At 34.5% G+C, this 24,824-nt stretch overlaps 1 protein-coding gene across 11 annotated transcripts in view; it reads left to right on the top strand.

Moving 5' to 3' along the window:
- Positions 1–24,824, top strand: part of VPS13B (vacuolar protein sorting 13 homolog B) — a 394,840-nt gene that overhangs the window by 179,805 nt on the left and 190,211 nt on the right. For 8 of the 11 annotated variants that reach the window (XR_014942476.1, XM_015856027.3, XM_015856030.3 and 5 more), the window contains 3 exons: positions 7,230–7,377; positions 17,024–17,151; positions 24,316–24,550. Coding sequence is in view for 8 of the 11 variants with exons in the window: in XM_015856027.3 (XP_015711513.2) it covers positions 7,230–7,377; positions 17,024–17,151; positions 24,316–24,550 (511 nt within the window). In the remaining 3 variants the exon portion in view is untranslated. The remainder of the gene's footprint in view (positions 1–7,229; positions 7,378–17,023; positions 17,152–24,315; positions 24,551–24,824) is intronic. The other 3 variants (XM_085537180.1, XM_015856026.3, XM_085537182.1) reach the window with 1 other exon arrangement.

Here is a 24,824-nt window from a genome sequence, read left to right as displayed (position 1 = left end):
CTCTAGGATCTGAGATTCCTGAGAGTTGCTCTTGCTAGTAAAGGCTGAGCTGAAGAATATTCTTCGTACTTCAGCCTTTTTTGTTCATAGGCTTTCTAATAAGTGTATATTCTAGTAGGCAAGGAAATATTTTAGCCTACTGTAGGACTTTCAGCTTCCTACTCCTTTTCTAATCTTGACTGAACAAAGGAAGTTAATATTAGTAAGACTGTGTAATATTTATGTGCATTTTTCAAAACTATTTTACATTAATTAATGTACAAACAGAAGAAAACAATCATTTTGAGACAGAAGAAAAAAAACCCAACAAATTGGTAATGGAGATAGGATGAAGTAAGGAGAAGTCTTTACACCTCACCGTCAGACGATGGTCTTTCAGAAACTCAGTGCAGCAAGCATTACGTGCTGCTTTGTCTAGAAAAAGACTATTGATAGATTACCTTTTCTGTTTGGAGCACTATACTATTTGTACAGCATGCAGTAAGGCTTTTCAGTCTAATATGCTAAAATATAAGAACCCTAGGACACCTAAGACACAATATAGATGAAAGTGACAGCGACTGTTGGAGTTCATTTAGTTACATTAGTTTAATTTATTTCTCAGTAATACAAAATAACAACTTGAAATAAAGTTAATAGATTCAAATACTGAAACTGTACTAAAGTACTGTTCAAAATTGATTTTCAGAACTCTGACTTTTGGACTTGTCAGCTAGAAGCATCTGAGAGAAAAGCAAACAAAAAAAAAAAAAACACACCAAAAACACTGCAGACAGAACTTTCAGAGTGGATTTGTCTTATCACGATAACAGTCCATTATGTAACTGTTCTAATGCTTAATGAATTGATTCCCAACTTCAAAGGTTTTAAAATTTTTAGTAATTAATATTGTAACAATGAATTTAAAAAGAGCCTTTTGGAGTTTGCTCTCCTTAAGTCCAAAACCTGAAGAACAAATAAGGAACATTCTGTAGAAGTTTATTCATTGATACATTTTATGTACTGATAATCTGGTATATTATGTTGTACTTCACTGTTTGTATGATATGGAAGGACTAAGAAAGACTTAAAGATATCAGAGCTTCTAAAGAATATTGTATTGGACACATTGGTAAAGACACATTGGTAAATTTTCAAATAAAGCCAAAGCCTCTGATCTTTTTACTGCATGATTCACTTCAACTTTAACCAGAAAAGCCACTGGCTTTGGAAATACACTCTGTAATGTGCTCTTAGGATCCACATTGTCAGAAGTAATGCATTAGGAAGAAATCTGATAAAAAGGCAATTATTCTGCTTTTTATGCAGTCTGCATGACTGCTCAAAGGAAAATTAGTATATTCCAGATTGCACTGCAGTCCATCCATATGTTCTGTATAAAAAACACATATTTTACATTATTTGAGTGTTAAAAATAATCACATTTCTGGTTCCTTGAATTTGTTAGTCTTTTCTGAAATATGTTTTTGTTACCACCATTATTTTTTTTTCAGTAACTGGTAATAATCCATGAAGCTCAAGCAGTAAATTCAAAAGCCATCTTACATACCCTGCTTGATGATTGATGAACCTATGCTACATTTTAAACGGGGTTTAAATTGGCACAGAAATTTCAGAAGGTGATTTTTCTTTGAAATGTTCTTTTATGTGTCAGCCAAAATGTTTTGGGTTTGGTTTGGTTTGGTTTTTTATAATACTTTTGTCTCTATAGATTGTTTTGGTGAAGTTGAGCTATATGTGTAGCAGCAGTAGATGTGTTTGTGTAGTATGTGCACCGCATGCTTATTTGCTGCTCTTTTGCAGTTCTTACTCAGTAATATGTTTAGCTAAAACCGTTGTGTTTCTTCAGTTTGAAAGCCCTGTTGAATAGATATGATCTTTCATGATTTATGAAAGGTTAATTTTTACAGATTTCAGTAAAGACACAATTATATAGAGTAACTTGTTGTACATGCATTGCTTACAGCGTGTTAACATTGCGTTTCTATTAAAAAACAAAACAGAGCTGTATTTTGAGTCTTTCCTTCTAGTAACACAATATTAAATTCTGACTATTATTTGAATGTTTTCTTGAAATCAGGCATTCTTTATTTTGGTAAAGCATTGACGTTTCTATCATATATTTACACTCTTCTAAATCCCTAACTTGGCTTTGTACTGATAAATATTTAATTTGTTTGCCTTGGCAACAAATGCATTAATTATACTTTCAGATGAAACTGTCAGTTATATGATACTCTTTGCAGTGAAAATATAAATGTAGGCTTGTTTTTCTTGAATACACATAACTGCAAAGCCTCTGCTATTTCTCTGTATTTCTCTCATGTTAATCATTTCACTAAAATTAATAATTTTATCAGTGAAGCCCGCATAGATTCACCAAGGGCAGATCATGCCTGATCAGTCAGGAAGGGCTTTTGTTGTACTCTTGCACCGTATCATTACATTGGAGATACATGGATTTGATGACTGGATTATTGGGTAGATAAAGAATTGTTTGGATGGTTGTAGCCAGAAGTGTTGTTGTCAATAGCACTGTGTCCAGGTGGAGTCCCCCAGGGGTCCATCTTGGGACACAGTGTTCTTCAACATGTTTATCAGTAGCATAGACAGTGGGATTGAGTGTACCCTTAGCAAGCTTGTAGATCATACCGAGCTCACTGGTGCAGTTGTCACACCAGAGGTCTCTCTGGGATGTTTGCCTAAGAAGAAATAGTTTTATCATCATGACTTGGTCAGAAGACTCACACAGAACAAGTAATTCCTTAGATGTAATCTGCCTTAGCCAATTGTGCTACAGTAGGGAAAAAACTTAAGTTTGAGCGCCAATACCCTTATATTGTGTCATTCACTGTCATTCATTATCAGAGGTGTTTTGCTCTTTAGGACACAATGTTTCGCAATATTACAAAAGGCATCTTTAGACAGATGACTTAATTAACTTAACTTTCTGCCAGTAAGTTATTGCACATATCCAGATCACTCTGTGTGACCACAGCAGCCCCTGCTGTGATAGCTGGGTTTGGCTTCACAGGTGGCAGATTGTGTCTGGGAGTGAGGCTTCTGAATTGAGTCCAACATTTCATAGACTCATGCTTCATTTTTTACTTTCTTATAATGCTTTAGTTCCTATCTTCGAATGTTCTTTTGCCTTTGATTTATTACCAGGGATGTGACTATATGGACAGTCAGCTGAATATGATCCAACAATGTGCCCAGGTGGCCAAGAAGGCCAATGGCATCCTGGCTTGTATCAGGAATGGTGTGGTGAGCAGGACTAGGGAAGAAATCCTGCCCCTGTACTCGGCATTGGTGAGGCCTCAACTCAAGTACTGTGTTCAGTTTTGGGCACCTCAGTAGAGAAAGGACATTGAGATGCTGGAGCAGGTCCAAAGAAGGGCAACAAGGCTTGTGAAGGGCTTGGAGAACATGACCTATGAAGAAAGATTGAAGGAACTGGGGCAGTGTAGTCTGGGGAAAAGGAGGCTTGAGGGGAGACCTGATTGCTCTCTTCCAATACCTGAAAGGTACTTACAGTGAGAGCGGGGCTGGTCTCTTCTCACTGGTGACAGGTGACAGGACGAGGGGAAATGGCCTCAAGTTGTGCCAGGTAGACTGGGTATCAGGAATCACTTCTTTACATAAAGGGCTGTTAAGCACTGGCATAGGCTCCCCAAGGAGGTGGTTGAGTCACCATCCCTGGATGTGTTTAAAAACCATTTGGATGTGGTGCTCAGGGACATGATTTAGCAGAGGGTTGTTAGGTAGGGTAGTATGGTTGTGTCATGGTTGGACTCAATGATCTTTAAGGTCTTTTCCAACCTGAGCAATTCTGTGATTCTATATAAACATCCCTCAAATATAAGTTACTTGTCTGCTCAATTTGTTGGGTTTCCTTTAGAAAACACTCCTATGTTCCCTGATCTACCTTTTGTCCTCTTCAGACTCACATGCATGAAATTATAATTCAGAAAGAAAATATTTAATGACAGAAAAAAACAAGTAAAAATAAAATAAATATTAATTCTACCTGGGACGGATTTCCAATAGCCCTTTTTACAGAATATTTTAGCTTTATTTGGCATATAACCCCCTAAATCAGGAAATAGTTGGGCCTTGGTATTTTTGGCACATTATTTTTTGCGTGCTCTCTTTTATTGTTCTATGCCATTTCCTGATTTTAGACGATCTTTATTAATTGCACAGCCATATTGACTGCACATTATGAAGTAAAATATAAAACATATATCCAATCCTTTTGTATGAATGTATAAAATATATTTTGAATACATATACTTAACATTGTGGGTAATTTTTTAGATTATTTATGTTAATAAAATTTAAATTTTGAAAAAAAAAATCCTGTAGTTTTTTTAACCTTAGGCAATCAATCATCATAGTTACAGTGGAAAATTGTAAAATCATTATATAATAATCACAAAATATTGTCACATTCATAAATCCGTGGTAAGTCTCCCAGAATAGAATATGATTTTGATTTTAACTCTGAAAACAAAATTGTTTAGAACAGTAACCCTAAATCAGTACCCTTATAGCTCGTGATATTGACTTTTGTCTGACATTTTTAAGTGCAAACAATTATCTTATATATAGTAATAGATTTTTATTTAAACAGAAGTTTAAATTTGCACCATTTGGGGTGATATTTAAAAGTATTTCAGAATTTCAAAAAGTTACCCATCAGTTATTCATTGTGGGACTGACAGTCATTCATTTGTTCATGACTTGTATGGAAATTAATTATTTTTTTCTTGTAAAAAGTATATTTCTGATTATCTTGAGTTGTGCTCTGTGTACAGTATTCCACAGCATAAAACATCTCCAAATAAATGTTCCTGTAGTTCCTCAACTTTATTTTGTTGCTTATATTCTTTATAAGGCTACCAATTGATAACCATAAAACTTACATCCCAAGTAGATGCACCTTTACTCATGCAACTTCACTGCCAGCTTTTTGGACTGTTGTGATGAAATGCCTGTGAAAACACTTGACTGCAATGTCTCCTTTCTCATTAGATTCATCTTCTCATACAGCTGTGGTGCTCTTGTCATCTGCTATTTCCCAAGCCACAATTTCCTCATCAGTCTGTGGCTAAAACCCAAATCTTGATGATCTTTTTCCATCTAGTTCAGTGCTGATCTTTCATCTTCTTCATTATTTTAACCAGAAATCCTTTGCCAAAAATCTGACAAGATTGTACTGGGCATCATCAACAGTAACATCAGGCTTGATTTCAGTGAGCAAAGATGAAACAGCTGTTTCATTGTCCAGATCAGCACTCAAACACTTAATATTAGGTCTTAATTTTTTCCAGCTTTTCCTGGCTGTGATGGCCTTGATGTTTTTCCTTGTATGACTTAGTGGTGTAACTTATTATTGTGTGTTGGTGATCCATTTCTTCAGTTGTTCAGAAACATACAGCTTCTTCAGACAACGTTTTCCATCCTCTTGTCTTTTGTACTGTCTTGTATTATCCACATTTGTTCTTCAAAACTCTTGCTTCATTTTGTTAAGTCAGGAATCTTAAGATGTTACATCCAGAAATGGCAAAACATGGCTCAATGGTGACTGTCTTGGCTAAGCTACAAGTGGCTTTGCCATTTGTAAGGCTGTATCAGATAAAGTGATGAATTTTGAAAATAAGTGATGTAACATGTCTGATTGAAGTGTATAAAACTTGAGACTCTCGCTCTCTACATATGCACAGACATGTGGGAAGTATTTCTGTGGTGTAAAACTTGTCTTTTCAAAGCACATTGGTGTTCTCTAGCCATAACAACAACAAAAGCCAAAGTGCCATGTTACTGTCTTCTGGAATGGCTTTTTAGTGCTTTTGGAGACAAAGCTGATGATACATTCAGAGAGAGGAGGAGGGATGAGAGTTCTGTTTGTCATTGGCATTATTATTTTCTTATTAACTTTGCATACCATTGGATATGTAAGTTGGTTGTTTTTGCTGGAATAGGATTAAATAGTTGATTGTCTGTCTTATTTTAATTTACTTTTATAGTGGAAAATGGTAAAGGCGTTTGGAAGACATTCTCGTTCAATTAAATGATTTTTCTGTTTGTTTTGGGGTTTTGTATGTGTGCACGTGTTGCACACTGCTCGATTCAGCGATCTGTTTTCCATTGGAGAAAATTTACAAGCACATTGCCCGCCTCACACGAATTTGTTTCCCACAGAGATTCCTAATGCAACGTGTGAGGTTTCTCATTACTCAGCTATATGGATTACATTTTCACTCCAATACCAGCAAAATTAAATTACACAAAAATTGATTAAGATACATGTAATCCTAATGTCTGATCTTTAGAAAAAAACTTTTGCCATCTTTAAATGATAACCCTCTGCAAAATCAACAGTAGAAACACTCTGCAATTCTCAACTTGGATGTGCTTACAATTGACCTAGCAGCTAGTAGTACAGCAAAATGCTAACAGTCAGCTGTGTGCAAAATGGAAAATTCAGTTTTTAACTAATTTTTGCTTCTCTTGTTCATGTTAATTAAAGAAGAATCTCACGAGGAAAAATACTGACAGCAAACACAGAGGGTTGTATTAATTCGTGGACCTCCAGTTCAAGAGCTATTACTTTATGTGGGTTATTATACTTAGTTGTCTTTTAGTCTTTGAAATAAGAATGTAGCCTTTCAACCTAGACTTGAACACCTTCAATTTTGTTCATCAGTATCATGGTTTGATCAGTTTTTAATTTCATTGATTCACTTAAAAAACAAAACAAAACATTCAATATTAGTAATTACTAGTCAGGCTACACGTTTCTTTTTCTTTTTCTTTTAAATTGTGTGTCATTTCATTAGAAAAAGAGTTAATTAGGATCAATACATTTGTTTACAAACCCTTAAGACTTTTCAAATCTGGCTGAATTCAGTTTCTACTAAACATGTAAACAATGAATTTTCTTTGATTCTTCAGCGTGATATTTAAGGTTAATAAAATCTTTTCTGTTGCTCTTCAGAAAAATAGCGTTAAAATAAAGAATTGCAAGTGCAAGCCTAAATGTAGTGTTTCCACTGTTCAGTGAAACTGTGAATATTTGTTTTCATAACATATGTTCTGCAATCATCATTTCAAGTTGTCTTCTATGAGTATCAAAGTTTAAGACATGCTTCTCATGATAATGCCATGATTTGTGATTAATGGTTTTTGGTTTCGAGTGGGTCTCAAGGCATTTCTTTTTCCAGCAGTCTGTAGGAGCTGTTCCACTTGGTGTGTCAGTAACTCGAAAAAAAGAGGATGAAGCATCAGTTGGAAGTGCACCTCTGGCAAGGCAGCAATCGAATCAAGCTTCTGAGTATGCCAGCAGTCCTGTCAAAACAAAAACAATAACAGGTATGATCACATCTTAGTCGAAACTAGCCAGTAGTTTTTTAGACTCGCTCAATAAATTGTGCACGCAACTCAGCAGCATAAATTGTGAGAGCAGTGTGGAACAACTTTAAGATTTAAAGAAATTTTGTTGCAGAAAATTACAACTTCCTTAATAAGAAATCATCAAACTTGTGATTTTGAAATACATGTTTAATTTATATCTAATTTTTAGTTTAGATACTACGTCTGGGCTTCTGATACTAATTGCTGTTTACTAAGGCAAGATAAAGAATGTGAGCTTTCAATAGAAGAGTGCTGTATGGCTTTATATTTAGTATTTTAGTCCATAATTTTGTCAGACTTTATGTGTTCACATTAATCTTTGTTTTCAGTCAAACTGTTCACATTGTTTCCAACCTGGCATGTATGCAAGTCTCAGCAGAACTAAGATTTGTGCCTAAACACAGTAAAATTCACAGTTTTCAAAATTACCATCCCACAGAAAATATATTTGTTGCCACTTCTGTTTCCAGTGTTTAAGAAATTATTCAATTCAGGAACTTTCCTTGGCACATTGGGAGTGCTAAAGTTGCGTTTTGTTATTGCTAATCAAGATGATATGGCATTCTGGGATTTTGTAGGCTATTTAATCATACAGTACTGTCTGCAAGTTGTAAAATAGGACATCATCCAGCAGAAGTAACTATCCAGCTGAGACTTTTGATAATCCTTCTGAAATATAATGAACAAATTCTCTTTTCTGTTGCACTGATGTTTATTTCCAGATAATCATGAAGTACTTCAAGATGTTGTCTGCAGAAAATGAGGTTATGATCTTGTCCATTAGTGGTAGAGTTTAATTTGAGAAAAAAAGTACTAAAACCAGAATATCTGTTTTCTGAGGATTGCAAGAGTTGCCATGTTATTATTGGTAGAATAATAGGAAACTTAGAAGATTTTACTGATTTCATTTATACATAGTTTTTATTTTTAACGTCTTTTTATTTTACCATTCTTTAACGAATATCCTTTGTTTTTATTTATAATAAAATGAATGTATTAAGTATATTTATTTTACTATTTTAGCTTCTATAGTTCTGCTGTACCAATCTCATAAGTAATCTGTGTTGTGTCCAAACATTTCCTGTCAATGCAGCATGAGGCTGTAAATCACAAGAGAAACTCGTGTGACTTTTAGGTCTGATATTAAGAAATAGGATTTAAAATGTCCTTTGTAAAACCTTTATTTGCAGAGACATGCGTAACCCAGGAAGGAAACTCATGAGGAATTCTTATTGGTTTGTTTAGTGTCTGGTGTAGTCTGAAAGAATGATGCACTCAGCATCCCTTTTTGTCAGAACAAAACCTAGTTGTGGTGAAGCTTTGAAAAGTTTGGTTACCAGAATTGTTCTTTGACTTGGAGAATCAGGGACTTGCTTGTGTTTTGGAGTTATGTAATCATTCTAATAACGTATATTGGTGCTTTCACTTATTAAACTGAACTTTGCTTTTTAACTCGTCAAAATGTCGGAGTCTATTAGAGGCAGGACTTACAATGTGAAGTTTATGAAAAGAGGTTGTGGAAAAATAGAGGTGATAAAATCAAGTTACCCATATCTTTTCCTTTGAGTTTTTCTTACGTGCTTTTTCTACTACTATGTTCATAGGAATCAGCCTGTAAGAATATTGACTTTTTCTCACTTCTTGCAGAATGGGAAATGGTGTCCATTTAAAAATAAGGTGGACATTACATTTTGTTTGTTTTTAACATGTGCCATGCATGATGGATATGCTTGTTTGAAGACTAGCCAATGTTCTGAAATGTGTATCTGTCTGTTGAACTCTGGAGATAAAATGCCAGGTATAAAACACCTGAAGTATTTGAGATTTACCTGCCAAACAGGGGAGTTCAAATATAAAATGAATGCCAAAGAGCAAAAAGATTGTTTACTGAGGAAATAATTTAAAGGAGATGCTCTGTCTTCTTCAGAAGAACATTGAAATTTCCTTTTAGAAAGGTGAGCCATGTCATACTGCAGTGCCATGCAGACTTGTCTTCCACATTCCCTCATGGCATTTCAGGTGATGTTAGAAGCTTTTCCATCTCTTTGTCAGAACTGGAATTGCACTGGAAGGTTCAGGGGACAGACAAAAACTAGCATGCATGTTCCATCACAAAATAGTTTCTCTCGTTATGAACTTCCCAGTGTAAATGGTTGGAAGAGGTAGAGTGAATTCAAGTGCAAAAGATGAAATCTCATACTGAGAGAAATTTCAGTGTGTGGTATCTCTCATAATTTATTTCTTTACAGATGCATGATGTACTGAAATAGGGTGAATGAAAGACGTTAAACTGGAAATAGAGTGCCCGCAATTCTTTTTCTTTCTGTTTTGTTGTTTTTTTTTTAGATTTTTTTCCTTTCTGTTTTATTTTTTGTTTTGCTTGTTGGGTTTTTTTTTTGTTTTTTTTTTTTTTGTTTGTTTGTTTTTAGAATGGATCCCTTTTATTGATCCCTTCTATTTTTCACTTAATTTCCTTTAATTTTCACCTACTTTCTGTCTGTGTTTTCTTTGTTTGTCTCACCTTTTTGAAATTAGGAATAAAAAATACACTGATGGCAGGCCTATGACTACCTATGCTGTAACAGCTTTTCAGGTAAGAGGAACAACAATCCTCGTATGCCCTATATCTCTTAATAATTAAAGCTGTAGCTGCAGATGCCTTAAGGTATCAGAAACTTGAGACTGCTACATGGATAGCAAGCACATATGCATAGTCTTCACAGACTGAAAGAGGTTATATCTTAAAATCGTGCTATTCAGGTGATGAGTTGGAATTTACACTGTTCAGGTCTAGCATAATCTTAGCAGTGACTCCCTTGAGAATATTTAGAAACCAAGTCAATGTATTAAATGAAAGCAGTTTGTAATCACAGCTGTAAAATGATTTAAAACATTGATCTTAAGTTCAGTTTATTAGCTAATGGCTGCTGAGACATTGCCAAAAGTGAAGCATGGGAAAAGAGCAAAACTGCTATTTATATGGTGTGTCTGTGAAAATCCAAGTTTTCTGTTCTTAAGTCTCAAATGGAAGTTATTTATAAATCTCCTTAACCACAGAGGCCTCAAAAACAGAGTAAGATAACAGAATATATGGTTTAAATTTTGTATGATGTGACCATTAACATGCGTGATAATAAAGAAAGAATATTAAAAAAAAAAAAAAAAAAAAAAAAGAAAAGAAAAAGATTTTCCTGATTTCCTTCACCTACCCACTTCTTCCATTTCCAGCAATTCAGTTGTTCCCTGTTAGTTCAATGTAAAGTAATTTCCAGGTTTTTACTGGAGGTGTAGCTCTTATGACTGGGTAGTGGCAGAATGTTTAATATGTGTATATAGATTTGTAATATGTGTGTAGTGTGGCCGTGAAGGAAGGTAATATGAGTTGCTGAGTAGACACAGCATTGCCTGTGGGACACTGCTCAGCTGGGAGCTCATTGATGCCCACAATGGAGTCCATCCAAACATGAACCACACAGTGGAACTTGCTGAAGCAAGATGGACGTAATATCTAAGTGTATCACAACTAGATAGCTGAACTAGGTTCCTGCTAAATTGAGCTGCTGGAATGCAGAAGAAACTTTGGCAAACGTCAGAGAAGTCTAGCTGCTGAAAAATCAATGGATTATACAAAGCATTTGAATTAGTACATTGCTATTTCTGCTCAATGAACTGAATGATTATCGTTTATTCATGCCTGTCTTGGAATGTACTACTGATGATTTATTTGGGAAGATGAATGAAATTAAACAGATGCTAAGTAGGCTAAGTAAAATATAGGAATTTAAATCTGACACACATTTACCTAGCGTGCCTGAAAGTACAAGGGCCTTATATTTTTATAACTGGATTGTAGTTCATGGAAGGATTATGTAAATAGAAGGTCTCTGGGCTCAGATAACTTACAGTAACTTCTAAATGGCAAGACAGTCACTTGCCTATACCAAGAAATTATTATTGTTGGTTTTCTTAGGTAGTAAAATGTTTTACTTCAGTTGTGTGATGGCATGATTTCTTCAGTTCCATGTGTGGACTTAAGGAACACAAATCCAATGTAGTATGTCAAATATGCTTTCTGTATGGAAAAATTAAAAGTTGAAAGAAAAAGATGTGGGGTTTTGTTTTATATTATTTTAAAAACTAAGGAACGGTCAGTGTCTTTTTAAGAAGTAGGACAGTCAAGCAAGCAGAATTTCTCCTGTATTTACCAGGAAAGTTCTTGCAAACCTAAAGGCTGACATTCTTACTTCATAATGCACTAAGTTATTTGGAATTGAAGGCAATGTTAAAACAAATTCAGGCATGGGCTGTAGTTATGAATCCACATATAACATGTTTTGATAGTGACTAGTATAGCAGCTCAGTATTGCCTGTGAAAAACCAATATTGATTTCTACAAGAGTGTCTGTCCTTCTTTATTTATTTTCTGAGTACTAAGTAGATTTTTTTTTTTTTTTTCCAAAAATCATGCAGCAGTAATTGGATTTGATGGGAGAAAAAGCCGTTCTGTAGCTAACTTCCACTTTAACACAGAAAGCGTTTTTGTTTGCATAGCCTCATCCATATCACATTCAATTCGAGTTACTGGCATACATTTGCTCTACAAAAAAACATTTGCTAAGAAGCCCAGAGATTCCATATTTTAATGTTTTTGACACACAACCACAAAAATTAATTTGTGAATACTTATGAAATGCTTTGATGGGTTCTGGTAGTTCAGAAATATCGAAACATGCATCAGCCTCACCTAATGAGCATGCTACTTAGATGAACTTTCCATTTTTGAATTGGATTGTAGGAAATATTGGTGCACAAAGTTAGAGAACATCTTCAGCAAGTCAATCCTCCGTTTCTGTGATTTCTTTTATGTATGTATATGTATGTATGCTTATATATAAGCAGTTTTAATACTAAATCACGGAGCAAAATTACTGCATAGAAATTAATTATATTGAGAACAAACTTTGTTCCTCTGGCATAATATATATAAAAGCATGATTCATTTGTAATACTTTAATGTATCTCTCTTTATATAGGCGTGTATGTTCTGCAAATAAAAAAAAATATAGAAATGTAGGAAGAAAACTGGAATGACAACCAAAGTACAAACAAGCTTTTATGTAATAGAATCATAGAGTTACTCAGGTTGGAAAAGACCTCAAAGATCATCAAGTCCAACCGCAAAATAGTTTCAATGATTTTTGTTTTAGTTCATATTATACATGGAAGCTGAAAACTGCTGGTTTAACAAGGAAATTTTAAGTAGTGTGCTATGGTTTTTCTTTAACATGTGAAGAAACTGTTTAATCTGAAACAAAAAATTTTTAAAAAATAAGAAAAAATCTGTTGGCCATTTAGGTTTTCAATCTTTCAGAGTTGTTTGAAGTTCGAATTTTCTCCTCCACTGCTTTTTAATCTCGTTTCTAATCTCTCAGACTCCTTGATCAGTTCTTCAATGGTTCTCATTAGTAGCAAACACTTTGGTGGTTTTTTTTCCATTTCTGATTAAAAAAGCTGTATCTAATGCACGAAAATATGTCTATTTATTAAGAAACCCCAATGAATACTTTGACACCACAGAGACAATTTTTAATTTTATTAGGTAAAACTTTCCAGAAAGAGCTTTGCCTTGAATTCCATTTTCTGTTTGTGTGTTTTGCTGCCATGGCCTCTTAATATCTATGATTAACTTGAAGGAGCATTTTTTTCAGCTTAGCTCATTTCTGATGTGTGAGAATTATATGATAGCTGATGTGAGGTGGGAAGCAAAGCTTGTCTAGCGTGCTGAGGTCATATGATGTACATTTTGAGTAGAGTCATGCACTGGGAGAGGCTATCCTGCCTCTGACTGTGGCATGGGCATCTGTGTATGAACCTTGACTTTCATTAGGAGATCTCTTTTCTCCAGATCATCTGGAGATCACTGACAGTATGGGTTTGCCTGCAGCAAGGTAGCCTTTTCCAACCAAGAAAAAGCTGCTCTACTCTCTATATGTATAAACATGCCCAAGGCACATGGTGAGCAAGGAGAAAAAAGTCTTGTGTCAGAAGGGTGAGATATGAGATATGACTGCACCACATACAAATTAGGAGAAAGATATTAGCGTTGTAATTTACCGGCTTTGAATTCAATCACCAGTTGTAAGGAAGGCAAAACCAAAAGCATGAGGCCGCTGGTGAGTACAGATTACTGGTGGTCCTCAAACCAGTAGTAGAAAACCTCTGATCTGTGGTCTTTGCTTTTATTTACTAGATGGAATGTCCATTTACCCCCAAATGAACTCACTTCAAAGAATTTATTTTCCCTTTTGCATTCTAAAGTCACTAAATATAGCACTAATTTTCCTAAAGTTATTTTTATTTTTAGAACATCTGTTTTGTTGATCAAATTTCTAAAGCAAACAGTTCCTGGTAAGCCAGGAAAACAAACAAACAAAAAAAAAACAACGAGAGAGCTCTTTATAAAAAAACAAACACATCTATATCTAGAATTTATGTCTGTAAGTCTTGTTTAGTGTCAGCTACAAAGAGAGGACACTTACAATTAATTTTGAAAGGCTGTAACTTTAACAATGAATTCTGAAAGGAATTGTGGAAATTACTGCTTTTGGTAGCTCAATCCTGGTTGAAGCTCATCAGTCATTTCCAAATAAGCCTGTTCATTACAGACATTACAGTGCGTCTTTTGAGTCTTGGGAACGTGGCAGCTTCTGAGTGACTGCTTTGAAAAAGATGCAGTGTATATTTTTACTAAAATAGCACTTAGGCACTGTGGGAGTTGAGGACAAAGTAGGAATCAATACATTGGTTTTCTTTCAAATTCAGCTTTGTGCGACTCACGGCAACCCCCCTCTCCTTTTTCCTTTCCCAACAGTTTTGTAAATGTTTCAGACAAATCCTATTTTCTATCCAGCTATTGCTGACTGGCTCCTGGCTTCAGCACAGGGCTTATTACTGTGCCAGGAAATGTTCCTGGATTTTTCAGTTCAGTAGTAGCTGAGTAGCATAATTATTTTAGTAGATTAACCTTCATACTGAGACAGATGGAGCTCATCCAGTCTAAGTATCTACTATAGAGGAGTAGCCAAACACGCTGGATAGCCATACTGGACTACAGATTCTTAGCAACTGTCATCTCCTGATAGCCTTGCCTGATGGGAAATTATGACATTGTTCTGCCTCAGCGTCCCCTCAGACAAAGCTGTGGTTCTTACCAGTACATGGCAAAAAAGGGGAAAAAAGAAAAAGAAAAAGGAAAAAAAAAAAAAAAAAAAAAGTAAGAAGGGAAGCAAGAAAAGAGGTGACTTCTTCTTTTCAGGAGTTAGAGGAGTTATTTCTGAACTAGTTTCTTTCCACCCCGAAGCATCTCTTATTACTTCTCTATTTTTGGGGATTTGTGATTGAATGGGTCTTTATGTTGTTTGCATTTCAGAGGCTTTCTTTTGTGTGCTTTTTCATCTTTTGTTGAGTATGGGGTATTAGAGTGAAGCTGTTGTCTATCGTATATACTCCTGGAATTAGAAACAGCTTTGCAGATCTTTGTGCATATCCCAATTTGTGCATACATGGAGAAAAACAAGTGAAGATTCAGCTATCTAATTTTAGTTTTAGTTCAGAGCTATCGTTTTCTGGCATTAGAATTTTGGTTCCCCTAAATAAAGTGTGGTTCCAGCCAAGAAAACATGGCAGACTGGAGCAAAACCTGGTTTTAGATCCCATTCATGAAGAACACACTTGTCCAGTGGCATAAGTTGTTGATATTCTTTGCTGACTGTGCTGAGGAATACAGTTTTATGTTGTATTTGTCTTCTCATCCTAACGTGAGGAATTCATCTTTCTGATATTTTTGAAGACTCAGAGTGACTTTACATAATGTTCTCCGCTTTACCTACCCTTGTATTGAGTTCTCTGTTCCACTCTGTTGTTTTAATCTTACTCAGGCTGTTCCTGATTCTTACCTTGTATTAAGGCGTGCAGCAAAGGGCCTGCCTAAACAAAGAATGTATTGTGAACTGGGGTCTAATAAGAATTTTAAAAGGCAGTGCCTATTCCTCATTAAATGTCTTAATTTTAACATCATACGTTTGTAATATGGATTGAATATTCACTGCGTGTTATAAAAGTCAAAAACAAAACAAAACAGCATTATGAAATAGTTACTCCATGGTACCTTTCCATATGGAAATTTTATATTTTGTCTTTCCAGCATGTCTGACAACAAACAATCCTGAAATGTCACGATTTCTGCATTCTATTGATCTGGTTTTAACCATACCTCTTAGAATCATTTGATTCCTCCTCCGTTTGGTGTAATGTTTCTCTTTCCTTTCAGATCATTCAAATATTAATCATTGAAGGGTTGTGTCTATTAATCAACTTATCATTTTTAGCCTTGATTGAAAAAATACCAGAATTATTCCTCAAGTGGCATGAACGTTGCATACTGTTAGCAGAAATTCACCTTTCAGATGTTTCATTTTTAATTCTTTGGATGTTTACTTGCATGTTCAAAATTGAATGGAGACAAGTGACACATATAAATGGACATATGATTTTGCCCGCCTGAGCTGCACTGATAGCATGGTTTCATTCTAAGAATTTCTTTGTAGTTATTATGCTACAGATTTCTCCTAGCTGTATAATTTGGAAACATAAATAGTCACACCTGTGGAGATTTTTATTTAATTTAAAATGAAGTCATTAAGAATTTGTAATTCACTTCTGCAATTTCAGCTCAACAAGTGAATATTCCACCAATAGTGGAAATATTAAGGAGGCTGACAGTAACTTGGTGCATATCCCAAAGCGTACAAGGAGAACACAGGAGGAATTACGTACTCCTCATACATTTTGAAGTGATTTTGAAATTACTACTTGGTACTTTCTGTATTGCTATTTTCCTTGTATTAAATTTAATGCTAGTATTATCTAAAATCTTTTCATATTCATATTACTAAATTCCTAAAGATTAAAGGAAGCTTATCTCTTTAGTATAAATAATTGAATTTAGCTGAAATATTTCAGTTACTTCTGTACCATTGAAATTTGACAAATTGTTTCATTTTCAGATCTTTTTTTTTTTTTTTGTTTGTTTAATGCACACGTGTAGTTTATGCTAAATGGTTTATTTATTTATTTATTTTACAGAAAATTACTTCATGGCTGTAATTTAATATGGACTTATTTTTTACAGCTCTAAAAAACTGAAACATTTTTCAGATAACCCTGGCAGCACTGTTTGTGGAAACATCTCCTGCTGCTATTCCATCATCAAATAGGTTATCACGCTTTGGAAACTGACTTAATTTGCTTAGGTCATGCTTTCTTCATAATATTTACTTAACAATTTATGTGAAAAAATTAAGAATTTCTCCAAGTGCTTTTGACACATTGCATTTCTCAGCAGTCTTAACTGATGCAGTTGTATTGCCAAGTTTGAAACTAGTAATAGAAACTTCTGCTGTACACTGTTATCACATAGATGGTGACATAGTGAGTTATGTAGCGAGAGGTCACTTCTATAATTTAAAATAAGTAATCTTCTCTGTGCTACCACTATGTTACTTTATATGTTATTGATATAGCTGAACTTTGTTGTTTGCATTAGAATCTCGCCCTTTATCACTTCCTGTGAAAACCATGCTGAACTCATCTGAAGGCTGCAGAAGTCCTGAAGAAAGAATGAAAGAATTTATTGGAATAGTATGGAATGCAGTTAAGCGCCTTACACTTCAGGTAAGATGAAAAGGAAGTGAGGAAAACTATGTCTTTCCAAACTTTATGATATTTTTTATGTATCCTAGTGCTTTTCATGAAGGGTGTTTAAAGGAGCTCTAAGGTTTTATTGTTTTATTTCAGTGGTTTCAAAGTCCTAGAGGCTGAAAAATAAAGTAGAGAGTTTGGGTAAATTAAGCTAAGAATCCTTTCATTTTCAATTATTAGTTTTCCAAATACTTTTCTATATTTAAGGGGAAGATTGTTTTAAAAGTTACATCAAGGGGAAAATGCTTGACATACTCCTTAGTTATAACAGTAGTTGGCTACCTTTTTATCCATAGTTAGATTTTGCTGAATACCAACATGTTTGAGCAAAATGTGTGCGATGCATAATTTTTGAGTGGTTGTGTGATATGATACAACGTTATGCTGTGGTGGGTCAGATGCTTATGTATGTACCTTTTTATCGAGGACAATCAGATGATCAGTCAGATTAAATTCTTTTATCCTACACTGCTTTAGATTGTGATCTGAGATTAGTAAAAGCAGATATTTCATGTATCCAAACATATGTGTGCTATGGACAAAAAAGGCAATGTTAGAAATAGAGTGTTTTGATTACATTTCTAATACTAGATAATTTAGAGGTGCTAGCATTAGGACTCTGTTCTTCCACATATGTATCAAGTGCATGCTTGGAAATTACACTAATTTAGTAGTATTATGTGAAATTTTGTGGCCCACTATAAAGTCTCATCCTTTACAACACCAGCATTTAGTAGCAGAACTATTTCCATATTAAAGTAAAATAAAATAAAATTTATTGGCAGAAATGAATACTTTTTTTTTTTTTCCCCTACCAAGAAAAATATTTGTACACAACCTCCTGCTCCCAGAATCTTCTCTTTTTCATTGCAGAACATAATTGAGAATTAAAATATTTGAAAAACTGAAAATTTAATATTTCCTGAGCAAAAACTTCAGATTTGTGGCTTAAATGCACAGTAAAGTTGAGGAGGCACTTAAGGAGATGACCCAATTTAGCTTTCAGATAGCTATTTCATCATTGTTTTAAGAATATTTTGCCTGTTTTCTATTCTTTCTTAATGTTGTTTTGCTGCAGATGAGAATGACTAGATGAGGGGAGTCAGGGGAGATTGTTTCTAAGTTGTTTGAAGGAAGCGGTGTGTTTTTGTTATGTGCCTGTGTGGTACCTAACACAATGAAACTCATTATATAAACAATACCTACACTGTAAGTCATAAAAATAATAATTGGAATGATGATGAAGTACTAAATCCATTCTAAATGGCAAAAGATTAATTAGGACAAAGATATCATCTGCTGATATTTGTCATGGCAAGCTTAGTTGCATTAGGCACCAACAAAGTGAATTTGGTTTGAAGAATGGATAACTCAGCATTTAATAAGTTTAATAAGTCTGTGAGTTACCAAGAAAAAAAAAAAGGTTGGTGCTCAAAATAAGGTTCTTCTGTGGGCATGAAAATTGGTTGCAGTGGTAGGCATGTATTTTCTCAAAGAATAATTAGTAAATATATCTTTACTTTTACATAACACGTGAGTGAACTAGAGCTATTGGTGGTATAAGTTTTGGGGTGGTACTTTTCCTATTAGGTACTAATTATTTGTGTTTCAGTTCCTAGGTCTTTATATACATACAGTGGGTTTTATTTTGGTCCGGGTTTTTTGGTGTGGCATTTGAATGCCTTCAATTTTCATCATTATGAGTATGTAACCATGTTTTTAGCTTTTATCAGTGATGAAATTCAATTGCCATGTGAAATCACACAGAGTTTATACACTTCTGGTGTTTCACCGCACTGCTTCAGTCATACTTGCTAAAGCAGATGCCAGTCTCTTGGCAGAGGACAGTATGTGTTACTGGTAGAAGTAGCTGCAAACTCCAAGGAATGCCGCAATATCCAAGAACGTTCCAAACAGACACATGGTAGACCTTCTTAGCAAAATGCCATTGACTGGTACATGTGCTTGCTGTCTGTCTTATTATTGCTTAGCAGTCTGTCTATCCATTTCCTTTGAATATATTTATGAAGACATGAATACATGTACACAGTTTTTTCTTTTAGCATTAACCAAAGTGGGAAAGCTGAATCTGTGAAAAGCAATGTGTGGATGATAACAAAATTAGGGTTTACTGTTTTTCAGTTAAACTATAGTATAATATTTTTATACTTTTAATAAAATAGAACATGTGTTTAAATTTTCTGTGGACAGGAAAAAGCCAAATTTCTGTAATATTTTTTTTTGTTGTTGTTTAAGTACTTGTGCACCTTTATTTCTGCAGCTATTTTCATGTTCCTGGATCTTCTATTAATGTGACTGCAGAACAGAAAAGTCTATAGTTGTCATCAGATAAAGCAGAACTTCATAACTTAAAATCATCAAAGGATTATTCTTTTAGTGGAAGTTTGAGCAAGTAAAAGTGCTTGGAACCAAAATAAGTGGAAAGTTTATTTTGGATCCAGAGCTGGTACTTGCTTAGCCCTAATTCTGGCTTGCTAATGATAGAATATTGCATGACAATTTTGTGCATTGGAGATGTGGTAAGCTATTAGTATTTGAGTGAAAAGACTTTCATACTTAACTGTAGAAAGTTGCTTTTATTATTTAGTTGTTGTAGGATTTTATATGTGTCCTTGAAGTCATCTTGGCAGTTATACTGTGTAGGAGGATAATACTCACTTTTCATGTATTCTTCAAACTAATAGTTGCTAGAATTGTGAGGTCGTATAAACACAATTATTTTTAATTGGTTGCCAATACTGGATTCCAGTGAGAAAAATGAAGGATCTGTATTAAAAGCAAATGAATTAATGACTAATCTTGTAATGAATGCCAGCTAAGTAAGAGTGTAATTATTGCATATAAAACATAGCCAGCTATTCCACATGCCTTAAAATATCCCTGAAATTATTTGAAAAATGAGTCTGTTTCCTGAAATTATTGAAAATAATATTTTCTTTGAGGCATATAACTTACACAAATTTCAGTCAAAGTGAAACATTGACTGTAATAACTGTAAGGATGAGATTTCGTTGAGCTCTATGAGCAGCATTCTTTTTATTCTTGGGTTCAGTAGAGTCTTTGTGACTTATAACAGTTGCAGCTATGAGCAGTTCCATATATATTCAGCAGTTAGGAGATGAGGTGATTTCTTCAGATGGTTACTTATAAAGAACTGACAAAAATAAAATTTTTCATTACTAAATAGAGGCTTATTTAAATAAATCTTGCTTAGGGAAAAAGAAGGAATAATGCATAATGCTAAGACAGTGTTTCAAGGGATCCAAGAAAAATGCAGCTGATCCTTATTGTATTCATTTCTGTGTACAGGTAGGCTGCTCATTCAGTTCTCATACTGGTGCTCAAATTTACTTTTGCATCACTTCTATTTTTTGTTGAACTTGAAAACATTAATTTATGACCTTTTTAAATTCCAGCAGACAGTGCTGTCTGATTCAGCTGCAAATGGTCAAGTTGGATTGGACAAATTTGGATGTTGGGGGCTACGCGTAACATCTACCTGAGATGTCTAACAATAGATCTTCACAGTTTTGGGAATAATTATGAGATTCAGTTTTATTAAAAACACATCAGCCTTTCTGACGAGAGAATATGATGAATGATGATTAGTGTGGAGAGGGGCCATTTTCCAGGAGACAGCTTTAAGAGTGTCACAAAATAGGTCATCTTCAACACCTCTAGTTGGTTTAAATGGCTATAAAATGTGGGTTAAGGAAATGAGTCTCGTTGTGTAGCTATCGTGAAAGGCTGTAGAATCTCTTGCTTAACCTTTCCCTCTTAGTTGAGCTTATGCATAACTCTGGACTGTCACTTGTTTGGTCTGCCCTTCTTCCATCTACTTCTCAGTTATGAAAGCCTAATTCTTTTGCAGGGTATGTATTTCGTAGTAATCTCGATAGAGCAATGTTTTCTTCTTTTAAAATATGAACTAAAATACTCGATTTATTCCAGTAACTAAATATTTTCCTTTTTATATAACTGAGATCTTAAAGTCATTATGCTCTTCTGGGTTTATATATTAGTGAAAGGTTAGAGCAATATGCTTTGGTTAACTTTTTGAAAGTAGGAGAGAAAATACTGCTTGCTTCATAGGTTTATCATTAGCGTACGTTACTTAGCATGTGTAGGCCTTGACATAATAGAAATGAAAATAGAGGGTGATACTGTTTCAAGAATTTGTAATAATTCCTTCTCTTTAACACATGAATGTGTTCAGTACTGGCAAAAGAACACGTTGCTACCAAAACTGAAATAAGATCCTTGAAACAGAAAGGATGTTGCCATGGAAAAATGAAGTAACACTCAGCACAGCTGCGAAGCATTAATGAATAGGATATTTTTTTAAAAGATCATTTGTGTTTGGTGTGGCTTGGAGGGTCCCAACCAGATGGTTTCCATGAACAGGATCTGACCCCCAGCTTCAGGACTTCTTACTGGCAGATTACTTCATTTTCTTTCCCTTGGATTGTCAGATCCTTACATTAATGCAAGATTTACTGTTGCAGATTTATATTCAGCTACATAAATCAGTCACATTTTACATTAAATTCACAATTTTAGACACACAGTTTAACAGTTATTTTAAAAGTGTAAAAAGATTTATATGATAGCTTTAATATATGCTATTGATGTCGTTTAATTTTAAGATATTTAAACAACATATATTTTAAAGCACTTTCTGATTGGTGTAGCAAGCTGTAGCACACATTCTCCCTTTTCTGTGTGATGTTTAATTCCACCCTTTAGGTGCACTCTTCCATTCCTTCTTGGAATAATTTCTTATTAACCGGATGTCCAGACTCTGTCAGACGAAAAAGAAAAGCCATTGATGTTGGTAGTGGTGTGTAAGCAGAACCTGCCTGTGAGAAGTTCAGCAGGTGCAATTCAAATGCTCAAATTTGTACTTAATGGGCCCTTGAGCATTCAAGTTGTTAATTTCTTATATAGTTATAATAATTGCATGACCTGCCCTAAAATGTGGAATTTTGTCATATATTCATTATGCCAGCTTCTGAAATGCTGTAGTAATGTTTTGCAAATCACATTTATTCATATAAAACTACAAATGAAACATAAATCTGCAAACCATGTCTGTAAGTAAATCTGTAGTATTAGAGGTCGGCGTGTGATGCTATCGTAGGCCATGAATTTTGATATAGTTTACACCTCCCATGCAATCATCTGAAAATGAATCCCAAAATACCCATTTGTGTATATGCAAATTTCCTTCAAGCATCTGAAAGGAGTGGAACTATCGTGATTTCACTTCAGTTTTCTTGATGTAGCGAAGTAAAAGAAGACATAAGTGGTCTGAAGAACTTGTCAATGATACAAAGCTCTACTGAACTGAAAATGAGTGTAAAACCTCTGAGTAGTGAGATCTTTTCTCAAGAGTACTCTGTAAAACATCTCCTGTAGGTCCTGCTGCTGGTCCTGCAGTAAAGTATTGCTTCCCTCCAAGCTGGTGGAATTTTTGAATTATAACCACATGGTTTGTTTATGCAGGCAGCATTTGATCTTAGTCATCATGAAAAAATATATATATGTAGATGATCTATTATAAACTGTTTGCTCAATAAGTGCACTGATAAAACAAAAAATTATACTGATCATAACTTATTTAGTCATCTATTTATCATTAGCCCACAATGGTTTGACCTGCAACTAATTACTAATAGGCCAGAGAGTGATCTAATGTGTCACTGTAAAAATCTTTGCAAATTGACATGACTAATTTACCAGTTAAAAAAAAAGAAAATCCAAATCTATTACATCTGTAAGAATACACTGTTGCTTTTTATCCGGTATAAATAAAGTATGCTCTGTAACCTAGGATCAATAAACTACTTATCAAAGATGTAATTAACTTCATTTTACAACTCAAACAGCTCTAAAATGAGAAACAAACACAGCCTTCATGTAACAATGTATTTATTTTTGCAAAATTCTACTTATATTTTTCTGCAGTGAATTCTTGTCAGTTCATGTAAGCAAAAGGGCATGAATATGCTGAAATAAAGATGAATATCTGTGTTCTCACAAGGCTGGCAAAGTACTTAACGGTGCTGAGAAATTTCAGTTCTATTACAAATCACTATTGCAGTCTCAAAGGATTAATAGCCTTAAGGAAAGCGGGTATGGTGTACAAACCTTGGTTAACAGTTTTAATGTATGATGTCAAATTGGAAAACTGTTACATAAGTTTACCACAAACAAGTGTTCTTTTATCACAATTACAAATAACATCTTGTATCCAGTATTTTGTACACTGGACTTTTCCAAACTATTGTGAAGAAGTGAATTGAATCATAGTTTGTGCTTGCTTAACAAAGCATTCAAGTGTGCAGGCTGTTAGGGCTATTTGATATCCAGGTGCAGAATGCTGCTTCTAAGAGCCAAGACTGTAACATTCTGCAGCTTATACTTCCTCTGAATTAACAAATCAGGGTGAGCTCAGTTCTACATTTGTACTCATTTGGACTTGATGGGAGATCATAAAGAGATGGCAGAAAATGGTCAGAATTTTTTCAGAGTAACAACATTGTTTGAAAATAAAGTACAATAAGTTCATATGAAATCAAGCGTGCTACTTCTGATTGCACTGAAAAGCTGAACTTTATTCTTTTAGCTTTTTCTTTATATGCCTATTTATTTATTTTAAAATTAGCTTTATGCTACTGTTAATATTTTTGTCTAGTTTGCCTGATTAAACTTTTTGTACCTACTCCTTACTCTTGGCTGCAGATTAGGAACAGAATTATCCACTCTTGCTAACTAAAGATAATGTTCTGCCAGAAGAGGGGGACTTTCTAGTTCAGTCATGCTTCCATAAAAAGATAGATAGGTACATTTAATTTGCATGGCCACACATTTCTGATGAAATTTACAGGCCAGACTGACTCTTTTCTTCTCACTCATTCCATAAGCCACCGAGTAATTGTTAATTTTTGCATTATTACATAGTATTTTCAAACCTTTTGCATCATCTTTCCTCTTAATTTTACTATGAACAAAGAACACTTAAAATCATCGGTGATAGAAGAGTAGCTTGAGATTTTGTGCCAAAATGAATGATAATTGCTTTCTGAGAAATCTTTCTTGACTTTGTTTTTTCAGCTTGAAGTGCAGTCGTGTTGTGTGTTCCTTCCGAATGACAGCCTGCCTTCTCCAAGTACCATTGTATCAGGTGACATTCCTGGGACTGTCCGAAGCTGGTACCATGGGCAGGCCAGTATGCCTGGCACACTTGTTGTCTGCTTGCCCCAGATAAAGATTATGAGTGCTGGCCACAAGCATATGGAACCACTGCAGGAAATCCCATTTGTTGTGCTGAGACCCATCCTTGAAGAAGGTAATGTGATAAATTAAAAAAAAACCAAAAACTTACTTAGTAATTTTATCTTCATTTGTTTTCAAAACCTGTAATGTTGTGGGTTTTTAAAGCAGTGTGTTATATATATATAAGACTAATGACAGTCTTCACCACATGAAGATAAAAGTGAAATCCTTCATCTATGAGTTAACAGCTGCTCTGTGATATGTTTTGTATGTCTGGTGAAGCAAGAAAAATATCAGAAAAGCAATTTTTACCTATGTTGATTTTGTCATTCAGGTTATTGCATAGT

Source organism: Coturnix japonica, chromosome 2, assembly GCF_054131305.1.
Source record: "Coturnix japonica strain WE chromosome 2, WE-NBRP24, whole genome shotgun sequence".
NCBI classification, from domain to species: Eukaryota; Metazoa; Chordata; class Aves; order Galliformes; family Phasianidae; genus Coturnix; species Coturnix japonica.
The sequence above is the reverse complement of the archived record's forward strand: the minus strand, read 5'-3'. Positions and strand labels throughout refer to the sequence as shown.